This window comes from Agrilus planipennis, unplaced genomic scaffold, assembly GCF_000699045.2.
Source record: "Agrilus planipennis isolate EAB-ADULT unplaced genomic scaffold, Apla_2.0 scaffold134, whole genome shotgun sequence".
NCBI classification, from domain to species: domain Eukaryota; kingdom Metazoa; phylum Arthropoda; class Insecta; order Coleoptera; family Buprestidae; genus Agrilus; species Agrilus planipennis.
Window position 1 is genome coordinate 529,817 of NW_020438860.1, and position 18,510 is coordinate 548,326.

The 18,510-nt window shown below is 34.9% G+C and overlaps 7 protein-coding genes across 11 annotated transcripts; 3 read left to right on the plus strand and 4 right to left on the minus strand.

The window, feature by feature from the left end:
- Positions 1-469: 469 nt before the first annotated feature.
- LOC108739019 (aldehyde dehydrogenase, mitochondrial) lies at positions 470-2,447 on the plus strand. The gene is made up of 6 exons (XM_018472685.2): positions 470-580; positions 645-890; positions 954-1,352; positions 1,408-1,661; positions 1,734-1,968; positions 2,041-2,447. Exons 1-6 carry the CDS (start codon positions 542-544, stop codon positions 2,344-2,346), a joined length of 1,479 nt encoding a protein of 492 aa, XP_018328187.1. The 5' UTR covers positions 470-541; the 3' UTR covers positions 2,347-2,447.
- A 315-nt stretch (positions 2,448-2,762) lies between these two features.
- On the plus strand, positions 2,763-3,360 carry LOC108738968 (transmembrane protein 216-like). Its single transcript, XM_018472599.2, has 2 exons — positions 2,763-3,044; positions 3,153-3,360. Exons 1-2 carry the CDS (start codon positions 2,834-2,836, stop codon positions 3,341-3,343), a joined length of 402 nt encoding a protein of 133 aa, XP_018328101.2. The 5' UTR covers positions 2,763-2,833; the 3' UTR covers positions 3,344-3,360.
- Positions 3,361-3,770: 410 nt separating this feature from the next.
- Positions 3,771-17,079, plus strand: LOC108739017 (exocyst complex component 6). 2 transcript variants are annotated; one of them, XM_025981906.1, is made up of 16 exons: positions 3,771-3,931; positions 3,981-4,146; positions 4,201-4,385; positions 4,440-4,541; positions 4,603-4,705; positions 4,758-4,830; positions 4,895-5,070; positions 5,122-5,289; positions 5,348-5,554; positions 5,617-5,644; positions 15,662-15,812; positions 15,867-16,058; positions 16,123-16,360; positions 16,434-16,575; positions 16,634-16,820; positions 16,874-17,079. In XM_025981906.1, the coding sequence occupies exons 1-16, from the start codon at positions 3,819-3,821 to the stop codon at positions 16,998-17,000; spliced, it is 2,358 nt and encodes a 785-aa protein (XP_025837691.1). In that variant the 5' UTR covers positions 3,771-3,818; the 3' UTR covers positions 17,001-17,079. The 2 variants fall into 2 exon arrangements, with proteins under 2 accessions (XP_025837691.1, XP_018328185.1); XM_018472683.2 differs by lacking the exons at positions 15,662-15,812; positions 15,867-16,058; positions 16,123-16,360; ... (1 more) ...; positions 16,634-16,820; positions 16,874-17,079 and adding exons at positions 5,850-6,041; positions 6,106-6,343; positions 6,417-6,558; positions 6,617-6,803; positions 6,857-7,052 and having other exon boundaries at positions 5,617-5,795.
- On the minus strand, positions 8,299-8,908 carry LOC108739027 (nuclear nucleic acid-binding protein C1D-like). Its single transcript, XM_018472698.2, has 2 exons — positions 8,570-8,908; positions 8,299-8,513 (listed from the first exon to the last, which is right to left on the minus strand). Exons 1-2 carry the CDS (start codon positions 8,837-8,839, stop codon positions 8,376-8,378), a joined length of 408 nt encoding a protein of 135 aa, XP_018328200.1. The 5' UTR covers positions 8,840-8,908; the 3' UTR covers positions 8,299-8,375.
- On the minus strand, positions 9,339-10,288 carry LOC108739026 (ankyrin repeat domain-containing protein 49-like). The gene is made up of 3 exons (XM_018472697.2): positions 10,127-10,288; positions 9,768-10,073; positions 9,339-9,711 (listed from the first exon to the last, which is right to left on the minus strand). The coding sequence occupies exons 1-3, from the start codon at positions 10,203-10,205 to the stop codon at positions 9,497-9,499; spliced, it is 600 nt and encodes a 199-aa protein (XP_018328199.1). The 5' UTR covers positions 10,206-10,288; the 3' UTR covers positions 9,339-9,496.
- Positions 10,655-18,402, minus strand: LOC108739021 (zinc finger protein 391-like). 4 transcript variants are annotated; one of them, XM_025981935.1, is made up of 7 exons: positions 18,033-18,402; positions 17,565-17,954; positions 17,449-17,505; positions 11,432-11,568; positions 11,290-11,379; positions 11,091-11,237; positions 10,655-11,002 (listed from the first exon to the last, which is right to left on the minus strand). In XM_025981935.1, the coding sequence occupies exons 1-7, from the start codon at positions 18,189-18,191 to the stop codon at positions 10,717-10,719; spliced, it is 1,266 nt and encodes a 421-aa protein (XP_025837720.1). In that variant the 5' UTR covers positions 18,192-18,402; the 3' UTR covers positions 10,655-10,716. The 4 variants fall into 4 exon arrangements, with proteins under 4 accessions (XP_025837720.1, XP_025837711.1, XP_018328190.1 ...); XM_025981926.1 differs by having other exon boundaries at positions 10,656-11,002; positions 17,449-17,508; positions 18,033-18,400; XM_018472688.2 differs by lacking the exons at positions 17,449-17,505; positions 17,565-17,954; positions 18,033-18,402 and adding exons at positions 11,685-12,074; positions 12,153-12,520 and having other exon boundaries at positions 10,656-11,002; positions 11,432-11,625.
- On the minus strand, positions 12,887-14,673 carry LOC108739024 (oxygen-dependent coproporphyrinogen-III oxidase). Its single transcript, XM_018472693.2, has 4 exons — positions 14,449-14,673; positions 13,348-14,141; positions 13,115-13,284; positions 12,887-13,051 (listed from the first exon to the last, which is right to left on the minus strand). The coding sequence occupies exons 1-4, from the start codon at positions 14,520-14,522 to the stop codon at positions 12,965-12,967; spliced, it is 1,125 nt and encodes a 374-aa protein (XP_018328195.1). The 5' UTR covers positions 14,523-14,673; the 3' UTR covers positions 12,887-12,964.
- Positions 18,403-18,510: the final 108 nt, after the last annotated feature.

Sequence of the window (18,510 nt, forward strand, 5' to 3'; positions counted from 1 at the left end):
TGGATAAGTTGGATGTTGGTACCGTTAAGTTCGTGCATGTTTGTCATAGCCGAGTTCATTTGCGTCTTTATAATTTCCAATTGGTCTTTGAGATATTTTTCCCGTATTTCAGAGCGGGCACTTTCTCCGGGACATTCAGCTTTCTTCGCACATTTATTCATTTTTAATTTGGTACACGCATGTGTATCTATTGCAGTTGCATTTTTATTTTAGTTTTTGATTATTTTTAATTTGGTCTCATAAAAAAGTATTTTTTAACAGTGAATTTTGTAAAAGACATATAAATGCCACTTTGACACTTGCATTTTATCAAGAAAAACACAAGCAAACAAACAATCGTCAAATAACCCAGATTGTTATCTCCTCAATAAAATAATAATCATGTTACATGTAAAGAATTTCTTTACTGACAATAATAAGTTAATTACTTATCATGGCTTTAAAGTACTTGCTTACTTAAGCGTAATAAACAACACACATACATATGTACTTAACATTAATAAATATACGATACTCCTAAGTGGCTCAAACTATTGATAAGATGACTTCCCAACAAGAAATACCCGTTCTCTACACAGAGGTAAGGAAGTACTTTTAATTTTCACTATTCATATTAACGCGAGCCATTGGTGCGAACATTTTAGATTTTTATCAATAACAAGTTCCAAAAATCGACCAAAAAAAGAACATTCGAAACTTTGAATCCTGCAACTGGTAAATTGATTGCCAAAATCGAATATGGCTCAGAAGAAGATGTAGATTTGGCAGTAAGAGCGGCCGAGAAAGCCTTCGAATTCGATTCACCATGGAGAACTATAGATGCCTCTGAACGCGGAAGACTTCTTTATAAATTGGCCGATGTTATAGAGAAAGAGAAGGAATATATTGCAGTAAGTATCCCATTAATTGTAAAAATCGAATTTCTAAATACCTAAACGCTATCTAAACTAAAGAAATTGGAAGCCCTTGACACTGGCAAGCCCTACAGTATGGCACTCCTTGCTGACATACCAGGAGTAGTAGACAATCTTCGTTATTACGCCGGTTGGGCAGATAAGATAACAGGACAAGTAATTCCCCTAAATGGCTCCTTCCATACCTACACACGCCACGAACCTATAGGAGTTTGCGGCCTGATTATCCCATGGAATTTCCCTTTACTATTACTGGCAATGAAACTAGGTGCTTCTCTTGCAGCAGGAAACACTGTAGTCATTAAACCTGCAGAGCAATCTCCATTAACCAGCCTCTACCTTGGCCATTTGGTCCAAGAGGTTGGCTTTCCTCCCGGGGTGATAAATATAGTACCAGGAGATAGGATTACTGGGGCAGCCGTTGTCGATCATCCACGAGTAAATGTCGACTTGTTTTAGACTCCTAACAACAATTTATTTATGTTCATTTTAGGTACAAAAAATTTCATTCACAGGATCTTCACAAGTTGGCTTAAAAATTCACAAAGCTGTCGCCCAAGAGAACAATCTGAAAAGGGTAACGTTAGAAATGGGCGGAAAAAGTGCAGTTATCGTACTAGGGGATGTAAACGTGGACGAAGCCGTTCAAAAGGCCCAGGATGCAGTCTTCACAAATCAAGGACAAGTGTGCTGCGCATTTTCAAGAACTTTTGTACACAGTTCCATTTACGACGAATTTGTTAAAAAGTAAACCAAACTCTAATACTTATGTAAATATGTTATAGGTACATAAAATTGAACTACTTTGTTTCACGTAAGGTCCGCCGAACGAGCAAAGACAATTAAAATAGGAGATCCGTTTGACCAAGAGACCCAACACGGTGCACAAATTGACGAAACTCAAATGAATCGAATCCTCAATTACATTAGCTTGGGTGTAAAGGAAGGTGCACGACTTGTAGCTGGGGGCAACAGGGTTGGAAAGACAGGATATTTTGTGGAGCCCACCGTCTTTGCAGACGTCCAGGACAATCACACTATTGCCAAAGAAGAAGTATGTATATCTACTACGTTATTGTTTTAAAATTAGATATTTGTACTAATTAAGTAAAAATATTTTATCAAGATTTTTGGACCGGTTCAGCAGATCCTTAAGTTTGACGACATAGACGAGGCTATCAAAAGAGCCAACCAGTCCGAGTATGGACTTGCTGCAGGCGTTTTTTCCAACGACGTTGACAAAATCAATTACATCGTACCAAGATTAAAAGCAGGCAGTGTTTGGGTAAATTGCTATTTAGCGTCAGGGTTGCAATCGCCTTTTGGCGGCTACAAAAATTCTGGAATAGGAAGAGAAGGGGGATACTACGGGCTTCTGCCTTATCTTGAAGTCAAAACTGTTTCCATGCCTGTACTCAAGAAAGTTTCGTAAAACAAATACACAAAAATTTTTTTCAACAGTTCCTAAATTTCGCCAAGTTTAAGAGTAGTACTTATTCAATAGTTTACACTTTTATCAACGTCCTAACATGTGCATTTGTAACAAATGTTGATTTTTGCTGCTGGTGCTGTCCTTTTATCAAAGTGAATTCATTTTTTTGCAATGATTTTGTAACACTGTCGTGAGACACCCTGTATAACAATTTAATATGTATATAAATGCCTAACAGTTTATATGAATTTTTACAGTTACGTATTCTCTTATGTTTGTAAACAAAATAAGTACTTATGAGGATAAATAAAAGTTTTCTAAATTAACTCTATAATTTCTGCTTCTTGTTGAAGGCACCTCAATCCAACCATTTGTTTGTATTGATATTGATTTTGTATCAAGGAGATATAATAGAGAGAGAGGAACTTTTCCTAAGCTCTACAAACACTAAAGTGTCACGTAAAAAATGTAAAATTAATTACCTATAATGAATACGTCGTTAACGTTTGAAGTTCTGTTATATTTAAATTCGTATTATTTCGGATTGTTTTCTGTTTGCGAAATCGGTATAAATATCGTAAAGGCAATTAATTTGACCCTCCCTAACATTTGGACTGACTTTGGAATACTTATGGCCATTTGTGGATTAGAACTGATAAGAGTCGTTTTAGGCAGAAAAGGCAATCTTACAGAGAGCAGTGAGTGTATTTAGTTTACATTTGACGTACCGCTTATTAATAATAATTAATTAAAATATGAATTTAAAAAATTACTATTACTCACCAAACATTCGCCTTCCGTTTTAGACTGGACCGTTTTAATAGCTATTTTATTAACTCTTCCTTCTATTATGGGAGTTTTCTATTTCATGCTGTGGCAAAGTTTAGTTCTTAGACTGGAATACATCATGTGCACAATTCAACTTTGTTTTCAAACCGCCGAAGTTGTATTTGGTGTGTTGTGTCTACTTCCTATTTGTAAAAAAACTGAATATTAATAAATTATATTTGTTAATTGTTATGGTTTCATTTGTATAGGTTTAACTTATTTTCATAATTGGTAATTGCAAAGCAGTTTATCTATTACGTACTAACACAGCAATAATTTTTAAATGTCTGTACTTATTTATGTATGTTTAGGTTTTTTATTTCTGTAAAAACTTTTTTATTCGCAAACTACTGAAATAAATCTTAATAAATAAAATTACCTGGAGAAACAGGGCCGTNGTAAAATTGAACGACAATAAAGAGCAAGGTTTTGATTTTCTCTCTTTCATTGGTACCGTTACCACGATTTTTTTTAATTTATACTAATATTCAAACTGTGTACTAAAATCAAATAAATAAATCTAATTTATTTTTAAAATTAACCCATATTTACCCGCCTATGGTCTTTACCTCTTTTTTACACTTTCAAGGTTATATATTTATGTGTGATTACTTAACCTCAAATTTTGACGTTTAAACGTCAAAATGTTGAACAAAAACGAAAAATCTGAAAATTTGCAACAATCTTCGAGAATGCAACATGATCTATACATCCAAGAGATCGAGGGCATCGACGACTACTGGGGCCCAACATTCAGGTACTTAAAATAATATTTTTGACTCAAAATTACGCTAGCAAACTTACAGAGTGGTTTATGATAATGAAGAGTATGTGGAATTTAAAGAGAAATTAGAAGAAAGAATCAAACATCACGACAGGGATATAGAGAGGCTTTGCAATATTTACTATCAAGGTTTCATTGACTCTATTAGAGAATTACTTGAAGTACGCTCACAAGCCAAGAAACTCAATGTAAATCAGTAAGTTTTTCAAAATAGATAATTCTAATTAATAGGTAAATTTTAGAATGAAGTTGTTGCTGTTGATAAGCAGCTGAAAACTGCTGCTGAGAACATTACAAAGTCTGGATCTGAACTCCTGAATGCCAGGAAGGTTGAAAACAATATAGCAACAGTAATATCACAGTTAAATTTATGTCTACCTGTACTAGCAACTTACTCAAAACTTAAGAAGCAAATCAGTGAGAAAAGGTAGTACTTAAACCATTTAGATTTTAAGGTATCAATGTGAATGGATAATTTTAGGTACTATCCTGCATTGAAAACGTTGGAAGAATTAGAACATACACATCTTCCACATGTTGCCAATTACAGGTTTTCTGCTCAACTTAAAGAAAACATTCCAAAGTAAATATTATATAGTAGATTTGAAATATCAGATAACATCATATTTTTTTTATAATTTCAGAATTAGAGAAAATATTGAGAAGGCATCTATGTCTGATTTAAAAGATTTTTTGGAAAATATACGACGATATTCACCTAGAATAGGGGAAGTTGCAATGAGACACGTAAGTAAAAAAACATCAACAAAACAATTAATTGATTAATTTACCTTTTCAGACAGATGAACAATTAGCAAATGATCCTACACTTTTCGGAAGGAAAAAGAAACGTCCTGCACCTCAGCCCCCAGGTATCAATTTCATTAGAATAAACCCAAAAGTATAAATTAAATAATAATGTTTTGCATATATTAGGAAGTGGATTGTCTTCAGAAGAAGATCTCAGTGCACAAGAAATGATAGACTTTTCCCCTATCTATAGATGCCTTCATATCTCGGCAGTCTTAGGATCGAGATCTACTTTTGAGACATATTACAGGGCTGAAAGGACTAAACAAGCCAGACTAGTCCTTCAACCCCCGACAAATATGGTAAAGATTAAAAAATCGTTTACAAAATTATTTCTACTACGTAATTTTTAGCATGAATCATTAGAAAGTTACCGATTTTACATCCACGCAGTATTGGGCTTTTTCATATTGGAAGATCATGTATTGAACACCGGAAATGGGCTCATTACAAGGGCTTTCCTGGACGAAATGTGGACCATGGCACTTTCCAAGATCGTTTCTGCCCTTCAAACTCACTCTGTAAATGAAAAAGACAAATATCAATTAATAATTGTTTTACTTTATATTTTCTTTACAGGCTTATTGCACTGATGCAACTTTAATCCTTAACATAAAAGATCTTATCATGTTATTTTCCACTACTCTGAGGAATTACGGATACACGGTGAAACCCCTGTGGGAGTTAGTGAGGGAGTTACGCGATCACTACACTGAAGTCCTTATGCAACGATGGGTTCAGGTGTTCAGGGAAATTTTGTCAAAGGAATCGTTCCAGCCTATTAAGGTTGGAAAAATTAGCACCATAACGATTTACAAATGTCGTTTCATAATATTCTCTGTTTAAAGGTCGAAAATCAAGAACAGTACGACACAGTTTTGCTTTCATTCCCTTGGGATGCTGATCTACCTGACGACATTACATTTCCCTATAATTTCCCATTTTCTAGCATGGTACCTAAAGTCTATCAACAGGTGAAAGAGTTCATTTATGCCTGCCTTAAATTTTCAGAGGACTTAAACCTGAGGTAAAACTATTCACGTTCATATATTTTATAATTTTAATTGGTTTTTTTTTGCAGTCAAGTGGAAGTAGACGAAATGATAAGAAAATCTATGAACTTACTCCTAACCAGAAGCTTCAGCGGTTGTCTTTCTTCCACTTTCCGCAGTCCCCACGTAAATCTTCAGGAAATTATTCAGATAATTATAGATACCGGTTATCTAGAAGAGGCAACGGTTTATCTAGATCAATTTATTTCCAACATAACGGGGTAAAACAACTACACTACTATTTGGTCCTTAAAGATTTTAAAGTGGGCTTTCTGCTTGTTGAAGGGAAGAGACACAAGGCGTGACCACTGGAATAGTACAGGGACAGCCAGCTATGTTTAGAGTAGCCCGAGAGGATGCTGTTAAACAAATTTGCGAAAAATTACGACAAAAACTAAATGAATTCTTGGAACTAGAGAGTTACGACTGGCTCCTTGTGGAGCCTCAAGGGCACGCGTCCAGTTTCATCTCTGACATGATCGCTTTTCTGCAAACGACGTTTCACAGCTTCACCAATCTTCCAGTGAGTTAGAGGCCTACTTCAAATAAAAAGTATTACTAAACTATGTAAGTATTAACCGTAAATTTCCGTTTAGGCTGAAGTAGCTCAACTGGCTTGCAAGTCCGCCTGCGAACACATAGCTAATTCTATGCTGGAAGTGCTCCTAAACGACGAAATCAAGCAGATGTCGATGGGGGCCTTAAACCAGATCAATCTCGACCTTTTGCAGTGTGAACGTATGTGATAACAGCTTCTTTCTAAATACATAACACTAAAAATTTGTTACTGATACAGTATTCGCTGCTTCTGAACCTGTAAAAGGATTGCCGCAGGACGTGCTACTTGCTTATTTTACTAAATTGAGGGAGCTGTTAGACCTGGTCACGTCGTGGGACTGGCCTACGTACTTCCACGACTATGGAAAGGAAACAAACAAATACAAACAAGTCAGTCCAGACGTTGCTATAATTATTTTGGAAAAGTAAGTATGAAAAAGTAGTTTTCAATATTTTTAATTCTTTTAAATCATTATAGACTGAGAGAGGGTGACAAGAAAACGATGTTTGCAGTTTTGAAAAAGAGCGAAAGAGACAAGAAGAAACTGCTTGAAACTGTATTAAAACAACTGAGACAATTATCGCAAATTCCCGGAAAGAATTAAATGTATTTGAATCAACTATATATGTGTCTATTTGTAGTTAATTTTAAATTAATAAAATGTCTAACCTTATGTATTAATACCTTCTTTGTATTCTTGAAATATACTTCTAAATGTTGTTCTATACTTAATGGACAATCAGTTTCTTTACCTGGTTTTCTTCCCAGATGTGGAGGGGCCCCCTTACTTCTCAGGTTTCCATATTTGTAAGAACTAACTTGTTTACTTGTTGTTTCTTGCTACTTCTTTCGACCACGAAAACTATGAAAATAATCTTTTTAAACCAAAATTAACTGTCGTTAAACTTCCAGGTTATAAAAAAAATTCAAAAATTTTGGGGAATTTCATTGCCAACAGTAACTTCAGCAATGGCGAAAATTCCCTTCCATTTGTAAATATTTTTTTAAAAATCCTAACCTCACTTTAACAGTTGTTATTAAGCAAAAATGGAAATAAAAGTAGATATACACTCTTGGTGGGATTATTTAACAAATGACGAATTTCAAGCAACATTTCGTATGAGTCGTGACACTTTTACAAGTCTTCAAGCTGAAATTGACGTTGTGGAAGATCAGTACAATGAAAACGTTAATAGTAATCTCCTAGCTTCTATCTGGATTTTGGGCAATACTGAACCTTTTGAGGAAGCCAAGAAGCTATTTGGAATTACCGAAAATGTTTATAAAAAACTCGAACTTTATTTCCACAAGATTTTAAAGATTGCACCCAAGTATATCGTTTGGCCCACAGAAACAGAATGTAAACAAATAGAAAATGGGTTTGCATCAGAATTTGGTTTTCCAGATGTACTTGGTGTTATAGGAAGTCTTTACATCACTGTAAATGCTGAAAAATGTTCTAATAAGTATATTTACTATAATCCAAAAATGGGAGATGATTCAATTGTGCTGCAAGTTGTTTGTGATAATAATTTACTCCTAAGGGACGTTTGTGTAGGGTGTCCAGGTGGTAAAAGTATTGCTTCTATACTCCAATGCAGTCCCCTTTTCCGTATATTGACTGATAAGGATAGTTATCTGGTGAAAAACAATAAACACATCCTTGGAGGCACCGAACATCCGCTTATTTCTACATTACTCACCCCATACAAACTCAAAAGTAATGAGCAACTGACCAAAGACCAGTTTGATTTTAATATGCTGCATAGTTCTGTAATGGTCACAGTTGAAAGGACTCTTGCATATTTAGAAAACAGATTTCCAAGATTGACAGCTGTGAATGATTTATCACCACAATTTTCTACATTAGTGATTAGTGCAGCTTGTGTTTTACATAATTTTACTAGAGTAAGGCATGATAACTGTGAACTCTATGTATAGAGTTTATTAATGTAATTGTTAATAAAATGTAATTTACAAAATACTTATAAGCAATTTAATTATTGACTTTTTGTCTCTTCGCTGGTGGTTCAATTGTTTCTCTTGCCGTGTCCTTATATTGAATTCCATGCTTTATAAATCTTCCAGCAGCACCTTTATCAACTGTTGGTCTGATAGTGTTGCGATCTTGAGCCTTACAAAGTAAATTCCTGTAAGTGATAATGCTTAATGCAAAGTTCAATTATTTACCTCTTTTGCTTTGATCATATACTGCTTAATTCTGCTTAATTCATTTTTAATATCATTTTCGTTAGGATCCAAGCCATTTGTACGTAAATACAACCAAAACAACGTATTCAAACTGTACACTGTGAAGATATCATACTGTACTTTGTCATACAAAGATAGCTTTTGGTATTCCTCTTTAGACAATAAATTATTAACTTTTTCTTCTATTTTGTCAATACCTGCTCTAAATGTTAATAACACTTCTTGTATTTCTTCCTCGGTATTACTCATGATTGCATATTTAATATTTTACAATTAACCTAAAAATAAATACATGAATATAGATAAGAGACTATAGTGTATAAAGTATTTTATATCTCTATGTCTCTATCTATGAATATGAATAAAGTCATAGATGATAGTTAAACGACGGTTAAGTAATGACCATAGACGTAATAACCTTCAACTGTCTAAATGTCAAGACCATTGAACTAGACTACAGATACCCCTCCACTTCAATGGTCAGGAGGTCAGTGTATAAAATATTTTATATCTCTATGTCTCTAATCTATGAATATGAATAAAGTCATAGATGATAGTTAAACGAAGGTTAAGTAATGACCATAGACGTAATGACCTTCAACTGTGTAAATGTCAGTAGGACAGTGGTAGTTCATAATAACCGTCCTTTTCAGTTGTTGTTCATTGTATCTACAGAGAAAGCTATTTAAACTACCACTAAATGTAAACTATAAAATTAAAACAATGCTACATCTTAAGATTGGAACATTTATTAATTAAAACACTGAAAAGGACCAAACTACTTTAAAAAACAAGCTTTCAAAATAAATATTTGTACTTGTCTCTTTTTGTGTTAAAAATTTTGACTTAACTTTTACCTGTGCTTCTATTTCTAATATTGACGATTTCATTTTATTTTTATGACTTTTATTTTATATTTCCTGTAGTCTTTCTTATTCCATTAAATGCAGGATTCGTCATTTCAAACATCTTATAGTAATTTGAGGCTCTTTTAGCAATATCAAATGGGGTCTCCTTATTATTGTTAAGAATATTTGGATTTATATATGGATGCATTAACAGTAACTGGACTGATTCATATGAAGTACCATGAGAAGTTGCTATATGTAGAGGTGTTTGTCCTAAAAGAATTTTTTTGGATACTTATGATAATAATAAATCTACCAACAGAAAGTACCTCCTTCACTAGCTGCATTTACATCAGCACCGTGCTGAATTAATCGTAAAACACACTCTTTATGGTTCCATTGGCAAGCCGAATGCAGAGGCTGCCACAACATAAGTGTTTTTGCAGAAATATCAGCCCCATTTTCCAAAAGAAATTCCACTACTTCCACATGATTATTATAACATGCCCGATGAAGTGGTGTGTACCCATCCTTGTCAGCGACATTTACCAAACCGGGATCCTTCAAAACTAGAGACTTAACGACTTCTAGCTCCCCATTTTCTGCAGCCCAAAGTATTTCTTTCTCTGGTGTTTCTAAAATTGATGTTTCAAAACAAGAACATAATCTACCGACCATAATTACTTACCATGAGGATGCTTCTCGTAATCTATATCATTTAAATCATCTTCCCAGCCACTTACAAGAAATCTTTCATCATTTGGCATTGTTTTTTTTGTATTAATCCTTTGAATTTGTTTTCTACTTATTTTGAAAATGCGCCCTCTATTACGGCCATGACATTGAAGAACTAACAAAGGAATTTCATATACAGGGTGTCGTTAAAACTTAGTATAACGTGTGTTAATTTAAATACTTTTTGTCTATCAAGCTATTCTGAGCCTAATATTAGAACAAGCATGAAGTTACATCAAGAATAATTAAAAAATTGTGAATCCTCAAGAAAATTATTTAGAATAATATTCGTTTTTTGTATATTAGCTTCTTATCTTTTTAAAGCCCCTTCCTACAAATATACATATACATGATAAACCTCTGAATGTGCAATATTATTTAAATTAATATTGCACAAAAGTTTCCTTCAAAAAGTATGTAACTGCCGAAAGAAAGAGGGTTTTTACTTTACGTTCTTTATCTTTTTCAATTTGTAATTTACATACTTAGAAATCACGCAGGTGCACATACCATGTACATATACAGGTAATTTTAAATTACAATTTAGTCCATCACAAAAACTAACAATTTCGAAGGTAATTCTTCTGGGGGATCAGTAGTTTTGTGCGTTAACAAGTGCGCACGAAGGGCATGAGCTTGTATAAAGCCCTTGTTACATACGGAACAAAGGTGGGGCCTTTCGTCGGTGTGAATTTTCGCATGGGTGTTTAAAGTGCTACTTCTATTGAATGATTTGTGGCAAACGTCACAAGTGTAGGGTTTCAGCCCCGTGTGGACCACCGTATGTCTTTTCAGTCTCGTAGAAGAGGGGAATGCCTTGTCACATTGTCTAAAAGCAAACGAGGAAACATTAATAATACATTAAAGTGGACAGCGTTCTCAAAAATTTATTATTAATAATCAAATGGTAAACTTACGTGCATTTGAAAGGTTTTTCACCAGTGTGGGTCCTCATGTGCTGCACCAAATGGCATTGCATTCTCATGGTTTTACCACATACGTTGCACATGTAAGGTCTTTCTTTTGTATGGGTTCGCATATGATAACTCAGATCTGGTGCTTGCCTGTACAAAAATATGATTAATATCAAGAAATTTATGTTTCCTGATAGGTCACCTAAAGCCTCGACCGCATACGGAGCACAGATAGGGCTTCTGACCTGTATGAATACGCATATGGGCTGTTAAGGTGCCAGATTGTTTGTATCTGAAAAAGAAAAGCGGTTAAACTGGTGAACTATTATTTGCTGTGTTCTTACTTTTTACCACATATGTTGCAGACGTAGGGCTGCTCTCCTGTGTGGCTCCTGAGATGATAAAGGAGAGAGCCATGCTGTTTAAAAGATTTCCCACAAGTCTGGCAAACATGTGGTCGATCCTGACTGTGAATGCTCATGTGTACTTTTAATGTGCTTATATGCTTGAATTGCTTACCGCACTGGTTACATGTTATCTGCTGCAAGTACATGTAGAAAGACTCTTTCAAAATACTATACTTAAAATTCCCCTTACCCTCTCAATACGTCTTCCCTTTGGTCGTACGCTCTTTTTTTGACTATTAATAAGTTCCAAGCCTTTTGAATTCTGATCTTCATCTGCTTCTATAACAGTGTCAACGTGGCATTTATCTATTACTTTGAAGTCTTCTTCTTTAATTGTTTCAATGAATAATTCATTACTAGATACACAAGCAATTTCTGAGGGTTGTTCAGTATTTCTGTAGTCCAACGTATTTACCCAATTTGATGGCTTTTTATCACATAAATTGCTTTGTATTTCTGCAGAATAATACTCCAGAATTTCATAGGAACGATTGCATTGCTGTTGGAACTTGAAGGCAGTGTGAGCTAGCTCCAGACATGTTGTACAAATCATCGAGGGTAAACCATCATTTGGAAGAATCTGTAACATTACATTGTTTCAGTCAGATAGTGATGTCTTCGTTCTCTATGTTTTTAAATGAACATAAATGTAAATTACCTTCATACACGATATACTCATTATGCATTCGTAAATATACATTGACTTTTCTAGGTTATTTTCTATTTTAGTAAATAACGAAAACATTTCGTCAGATGACTGCAAGCAAGTTCTGCACGTCTTAGTCAGTTGAATATTCTTGATTAGTAGATTATTCATTCTTATTTTTTAATGGTATTTTATTTTATTTCACTTTTTGAATCTCTTCTTACAGGTAATAAGTTTTTCTTATTCCATTCGTTATCACGGACTTTGTCATACTATAAAAATCACTTACGATTAAACGAACAGTTCCAAATCTTTAAATCATAATACTGTAATATATTTTGGCATAAAAATAGATAAATTTCATTAAACTGCTCCTAAATGAAAAGAGTTTGTTTATGATCAATTTATAATTATACACACCATAGATACGGACTGAAAACAGACATTACCATAGATATGGGACATTATGCAATTTTCTGTAAAACATTTGAAAAGTGTGCGTTGAAGTTAGCTCTTGGCGCCAAACTTTCGATTTGAAAATCATATCGATTTATGAATTTTAATTGGACATCTCTCCCTGCTTTTTTTTTTTTTCATTGATGGTAGATGTAGAAACAAAATAGAACCAAGACTTTTCTTATTTAGAATCGTAAACGTTTTGGTACACAGAAAGACATTATACAGCGTTATTTCTTGCACCGGACGACACAGCAGAGCACTGGGTTAGGTGGGGTTCTACTACACCATAGATTACAAAAACCTTTTATTTAAACGTCACCATAACACCCATTAATTATAACCAACTCTTCTAATTACATTCTTATTCACAGCCAATCCCTTGGGTTCTTCAATACTTCAACGAGTTTCTCCTCCCGGGAATCCCTGGCTGGCTTGTGCATGTACTCCCAGCGCTGGAACAATCAGTAAAGTACGTTAAAATCTCATTGAAAACTGATAGTTGCTAGTTTTCATACTGCAGTTAGTGGCAGAGACATCAGTATACTTTCATAACGAGCCCCAGGAGTGTAGAGTCCAAATTTTGTGCCTCTGTCGTATATCAAATTGAATTCTACATAACGTCCCCGTCGTAGTTGCTGCCATGTCTTTTCCTCTTCGGTAAATTTATCATTTTTATGTTTTTTAACTGAAAATAAGTGGAAAATGATATCAAAACGTATAGTATGTCTATGCTTAACAACTATAGTACCTAGTGGAACATAGGAGGGTATCACGCTGTTGGCGCAATCTTTGACAAAGTTGAAGGCCTGTTCTTTGGTGGGACCGTCCAGATCGTCGAAAAATAATCCTCCCACCCCTCTCCTTTCGCCTCTGTGTGTGACATGGAAATAATCGTCGCACCATTTCTTAAATTTACCATAATAAGTGTTATCATGGCTGTCGCAAGCATTTTTCAATGTTTTGTGAAAGTGTTTGACGTCATCTTCGTCCAGATAGTAAGGGGTGAGATCGGTGCCCCCTCCGAACCAGAATTGTACGCCTTCTGAGTCTTGCACTTCGAAGTAACGATAATTAAAGTGTACTGTGGGCACCATGGGGTTAGTGGGGTGAATGACGGAGCTGATTCCGGCTGCGAAGAAAGATAATTTTGCATCGGAAGGGATGTTTTTGCCCCGCGATCGCATTTGAGCGGCCATATTAGAGGGTAAAAGTCCCGTAATTACTGAAATATTAACGCCAGCCTTTTCAAAAACCTCGCCATCCTGCAATACACACGTTATGCCTCCTCCTCCTTCTTTGCGATACCATTTGTCCACCACGAATCGCTGGGACCCTGTTTCTTCTTCTTCTAAGGCACGACAGAATTCTTTTTGAACCTGAAGTATCATAAGTTCCATTTTAGATTTCATATCCTCCTTATTTTTTAGAAGAACATCTACTGAAGTTACGGGTTCCGCCATAAACTTGGAAGTGTCGATTTCCTGTTTCTGCGCGGTCCCAAAAAGCGCAAAACTTGCAAGAAACAATTTTGATCCATTCTTACTGTAACGAACAATGGAATTAATTTAATTAGTGAAATATATGTTTCATGTACTCAACAGAAATGAATTTAATAGGAAAAAAGGCTATTTATGGATTACACAAAGTTTTTTAAATTCTAAAAGTTATTACCACGTATGCAACCAACATAACTGTCATGTTATGGTAGATTGTCTACCTTCCACCTGTAGTTATTGTTATTAGTTGTTGACATACTTGACGTAATTTGTTAAAACTACTGTTTATTCATTACACGTGCCGCTTTTCCTTAACAGTAAGTTATTATTAAAAAGAAATAAAAATTACATACCTTATTTTGGATAGGGCCCTTTGTCGTTGATAAACAATTAATGAACAACCGCGAACTACAGCTTTTCGAAACATTTTTATGCCAGCGGATTGTATGTTCTGTATAAGCCAGGCATTCGCTTAAACACACTGCAAATAATGATGTTTTTCATCAGATTTCTATGTTATGTTATCAATTTTTAATTGTTTTTCACAGACAACAAAAACAGCAGATAGCGAGGTGATAACGACTGTATATTTATCACCTGTTGTCACGAAGTGTGGTGTTCGGGCATTTTCGGCAATTTCCGTACACAAATTTCAATATCAGTTGTTTCTCTTTAGTTGTATTGTTAGAAAGGGAATGCAATTAAAAAAGTGTCTGTGATAAGATCGATTTAATTATGTGAAGGTTGGCTACAGGTTTGACGTATGTGTGGGATCGTGTAAGTGATGTCTCATATCGATTGACTGATTACAGTCGAAAATCGTTGATTTTTCGCTAATTTTTGTAGACTACTTGTGCACTGTGAGTAATAAGACATTCCAAACATTTTAAATTTTGCGCATGTTGATGTATTTCTTGCGCGATATCGGTTTTCCTTTGGCGCAGAATTCGCGTCGTTCGAATTAAGCAGAGACGTCGCGCTCGGAAAATGGTAGCGTTCAATTACGTGCATCAAAGTGAGAGGTGACTACACTTTGTGCGATCGTTATCCTGATTCCGTCATCCGAATGTTATCCTGGAACTAGCGCATTGCAAAAGCTTTGTGTCCTTCGTCGGTTCCGTTTGGCCATCCAGAAAGTCAAAAAGCGTTCCCATATGATGTAATTATTAACGCGATAAAATACACTAACTTATAGTTTGAAACAGTCGGTTACGTGTTGTCGGGGTGTTATGTTCCTTTGAAACGCGTTAAAGTAGCCTCCGTTTTTCGAAAATGAAGAAGTTTACGTTGAAAGGCGTCCTTGATAACTTTAGGACGTCGGTGGCTCAGCCTGCGAAGGCGGATCAGGAAGTCCAGGAGACTCTTCGACCCGAACACTTCCAAGTCAAAAGGGTAAGTCTTTTTATTTTGCATACTTATCATTAGGTATCTTTTTCTTTGTTTATTAATCGTCAACTACTTTCTTTGTCTATTTTTCGCTGGATTTTCAGTTTTTATAAGAATACATGATTATTACGTACATTAATTTACAAACAAATGGAAATTGTTGCGTTTNGTACGACACAGTTTTGCTTTCATTCCCTTGGGATGCTGATCTACCTGACGACATTACATTTCCCTATAATTTCCCATTTTCTAGCATGGTACCTAAAGTCTATCAACAGGTGAAAGAGTTCATTTATGCCTGCCTTAAATTTTCAGAGGACTTAAACCTGAGGTAAAACTATTCACGTTCATATATTTTATAATTTTAATTGGTTTTTTTTTGCAGTCAAGTGGAAGTAGACGAAATGATAAGAAAATCTATGAACTTACTCCTAACCAGAAGCTTCAGCGGTTGTCTTTCTTCCACTTTCCGCAGTCCCCACGTAAATCTTCAGGAAATTATTCAGATAATTATAGATACCGGTTATCTAGAAGAGGCAACGGTTTATCTAGATCAATTTATTTCCAACATAACGGGGTAAAACAACTACACTACTATTTGGTCCTTAAAGATTTTAAAGTGGGCTTTCTGCTTGTTGAAGGGAAGAGACACAAGGCGTGACCACTGGAATAGTACAGGGACAGCCAGCTATGTTTAGAGTAGCCCGAGAGGATGCTGTTAAACAAATTTGCGAAAAATTACGACAAAAACTAAATGAATTCTTGGAACTAGAGAGTTACGACTGGCTCCTTGTGGAGCCTCAAGGGCACGCGTCCAGTTTCATCTCTGACATGATCGCTTTTCTGCAAACGACGTTTCACAGCTTCACCAATCTTCCAGTGAGTTAGAGGCCTACTTCAAATAAAAAGTATTACTAAACTATGTAAGTATTAACCGTAAATTTCCGTTTAGGCTGAAGTAGCTCAACTGGCTTGCAAGTCCGCCTGCGAACACATAGCTAATTCTATGCTGGAAGTGCTCCTAAACGACGAAATCAAGCAGATGTCGATGGGGGCCTTAAACCAGATCAATCTCGACCTTTTGCAGTGTGAACGTATGTGATAACAGCTTCTTTCTAAATACATAACACTAAAAATTTGTTACTGATACAGTATTCGCTGCTTCTGAACCTGTAAAAGGATTGCCGCAGGACGTGCTACTTGCTTATTTTACTAAATTGAGGGAGCTGTTAGACCTGGTCACGTCGTGGGACTGGCCTACGTACTTCCACGACTATGGAAAGGAAACAAACAAATACAAACAAGTCAGTCCAGACGTTGCTATAATTATTTTGGAAAAGTAAGTATGAAAAAGTAGTTTTCAATATTTTTAATTCTTTTAAATCATTATAGACTGAGAGAGGGTGACAAGAAAACGATGTTTGCAGTTTTGAAAAAGAGCGAAAGAGACAAGAAGAAACTGCTTGAAACTGTATTAAAACAACTGAGACAATTATCGCAAATTCCCGGAAAGAATTAAATGTATTTGAATCAACTATATATGTGTCTATTTGTAGTTAATTTTAAATTAATAAAATGTCTAACCTTATGTATTAATATCTTCTTTGTATTCTTGAAATATACTTCTAAATGTTGTTCTATACTTAATGGACAATCAGTTTCTTTACCTGGTTTTCTTCCCAGATGTGGAGGGGCCCCCTTACTTCTCAGGTTTCCATATTTGTAAGAACTAACTTGTTTACTTGTTGTTTCTTGCTACTTCTTTCGACCACGAAAACTATGAAAATAATCTTTTTAAACCAAAATTAACTGTCGTTAAACTTCCAGGTTATAAAAAAAATTCAAAAATTTTGGGGAATTTCATTGCCAACAGTAACTTCAGCAATGGCGAAAATTCCCTTCCATTTGTAAATATTTTTTTAAAAATCCTAACCTCACTTTAACAGTTGTTATNTGTGAATGCTCATGTGTACTTTTAATGTGCTTATATGCTTGAATTGCTTACCGCACTGGTTACATGTTATCTGCTGCAAGTACATGTAGAAAGACTCTTTCAAAATACTATACTTAAAATTCCCCTTACCCTCTCAATACGTCTTCCCTTTGGTCGTACGCTCTTTTTTTGACTATTAATAAGTTCCAAGCCTTTTGAATTCTGATCTTCATCTGCTTCTATAACAGTGTCAACGTGGCATTTATCTATTACTTTGAAGTCTTCTTCTTTAATTGTTTCAATGAATAATTCATTACTAGATACACAAGCAATTTCTGAGGGTTGTTCAGTATTTCTGTAGTCCAACGTATTTACCCAATTTGATGGCTTTTTATCACATAAATTGCTTTGTATTTCTGCAGAATAATACTCCAGAATTTCATAGGAACGATTGCATTGCTGTTGGAACTTGAAGGCAGTGTGAGCTAGCTCCAGACATGTTGTACAAATCATCGAGGGTAAACCATCATTTGGAAGAATCTGTAACATTACATTGTTTCAGTCAGATAGTGATGTCTTCGTTCTCTATGTTTTTAAATGAACATAAATGTAAATTACCTTCATACACGATATACTCATTATGCATTCGTAAATATACATTGACTTTTCTAGGTTATTTTCTATTTTAGTAAATAACGAAAACATTTCGTCAGATGACTGCAAGCAAGTTCTGCACGTCTTAGTCAGTTGAATATTCTTGATTAGTAGATTATTCATTCTTATTTTTTAATGGTATTTTATTTTATTTCACTTTTTGAATCTCTTCTTACAGGTAATAAGTTTTTCTTATTCCATTCGTTATCACGGACTTTGTCATACTATAAAAATCACTTACGATTAAACGAACAGTTCCAAATCTTTAAATCATAATACTGTAATATATTTTGGCATAAAAATAGATAAATTTCATTAAACTGCTCCTAAATGAAAAGAGTTTGTTTATGATCAATTTATAATTATACACACCATAGATACGGACTGAAAACAGACATTACCATAGATATGGGACATTATGCAATTTTCTGTAAAACATTTG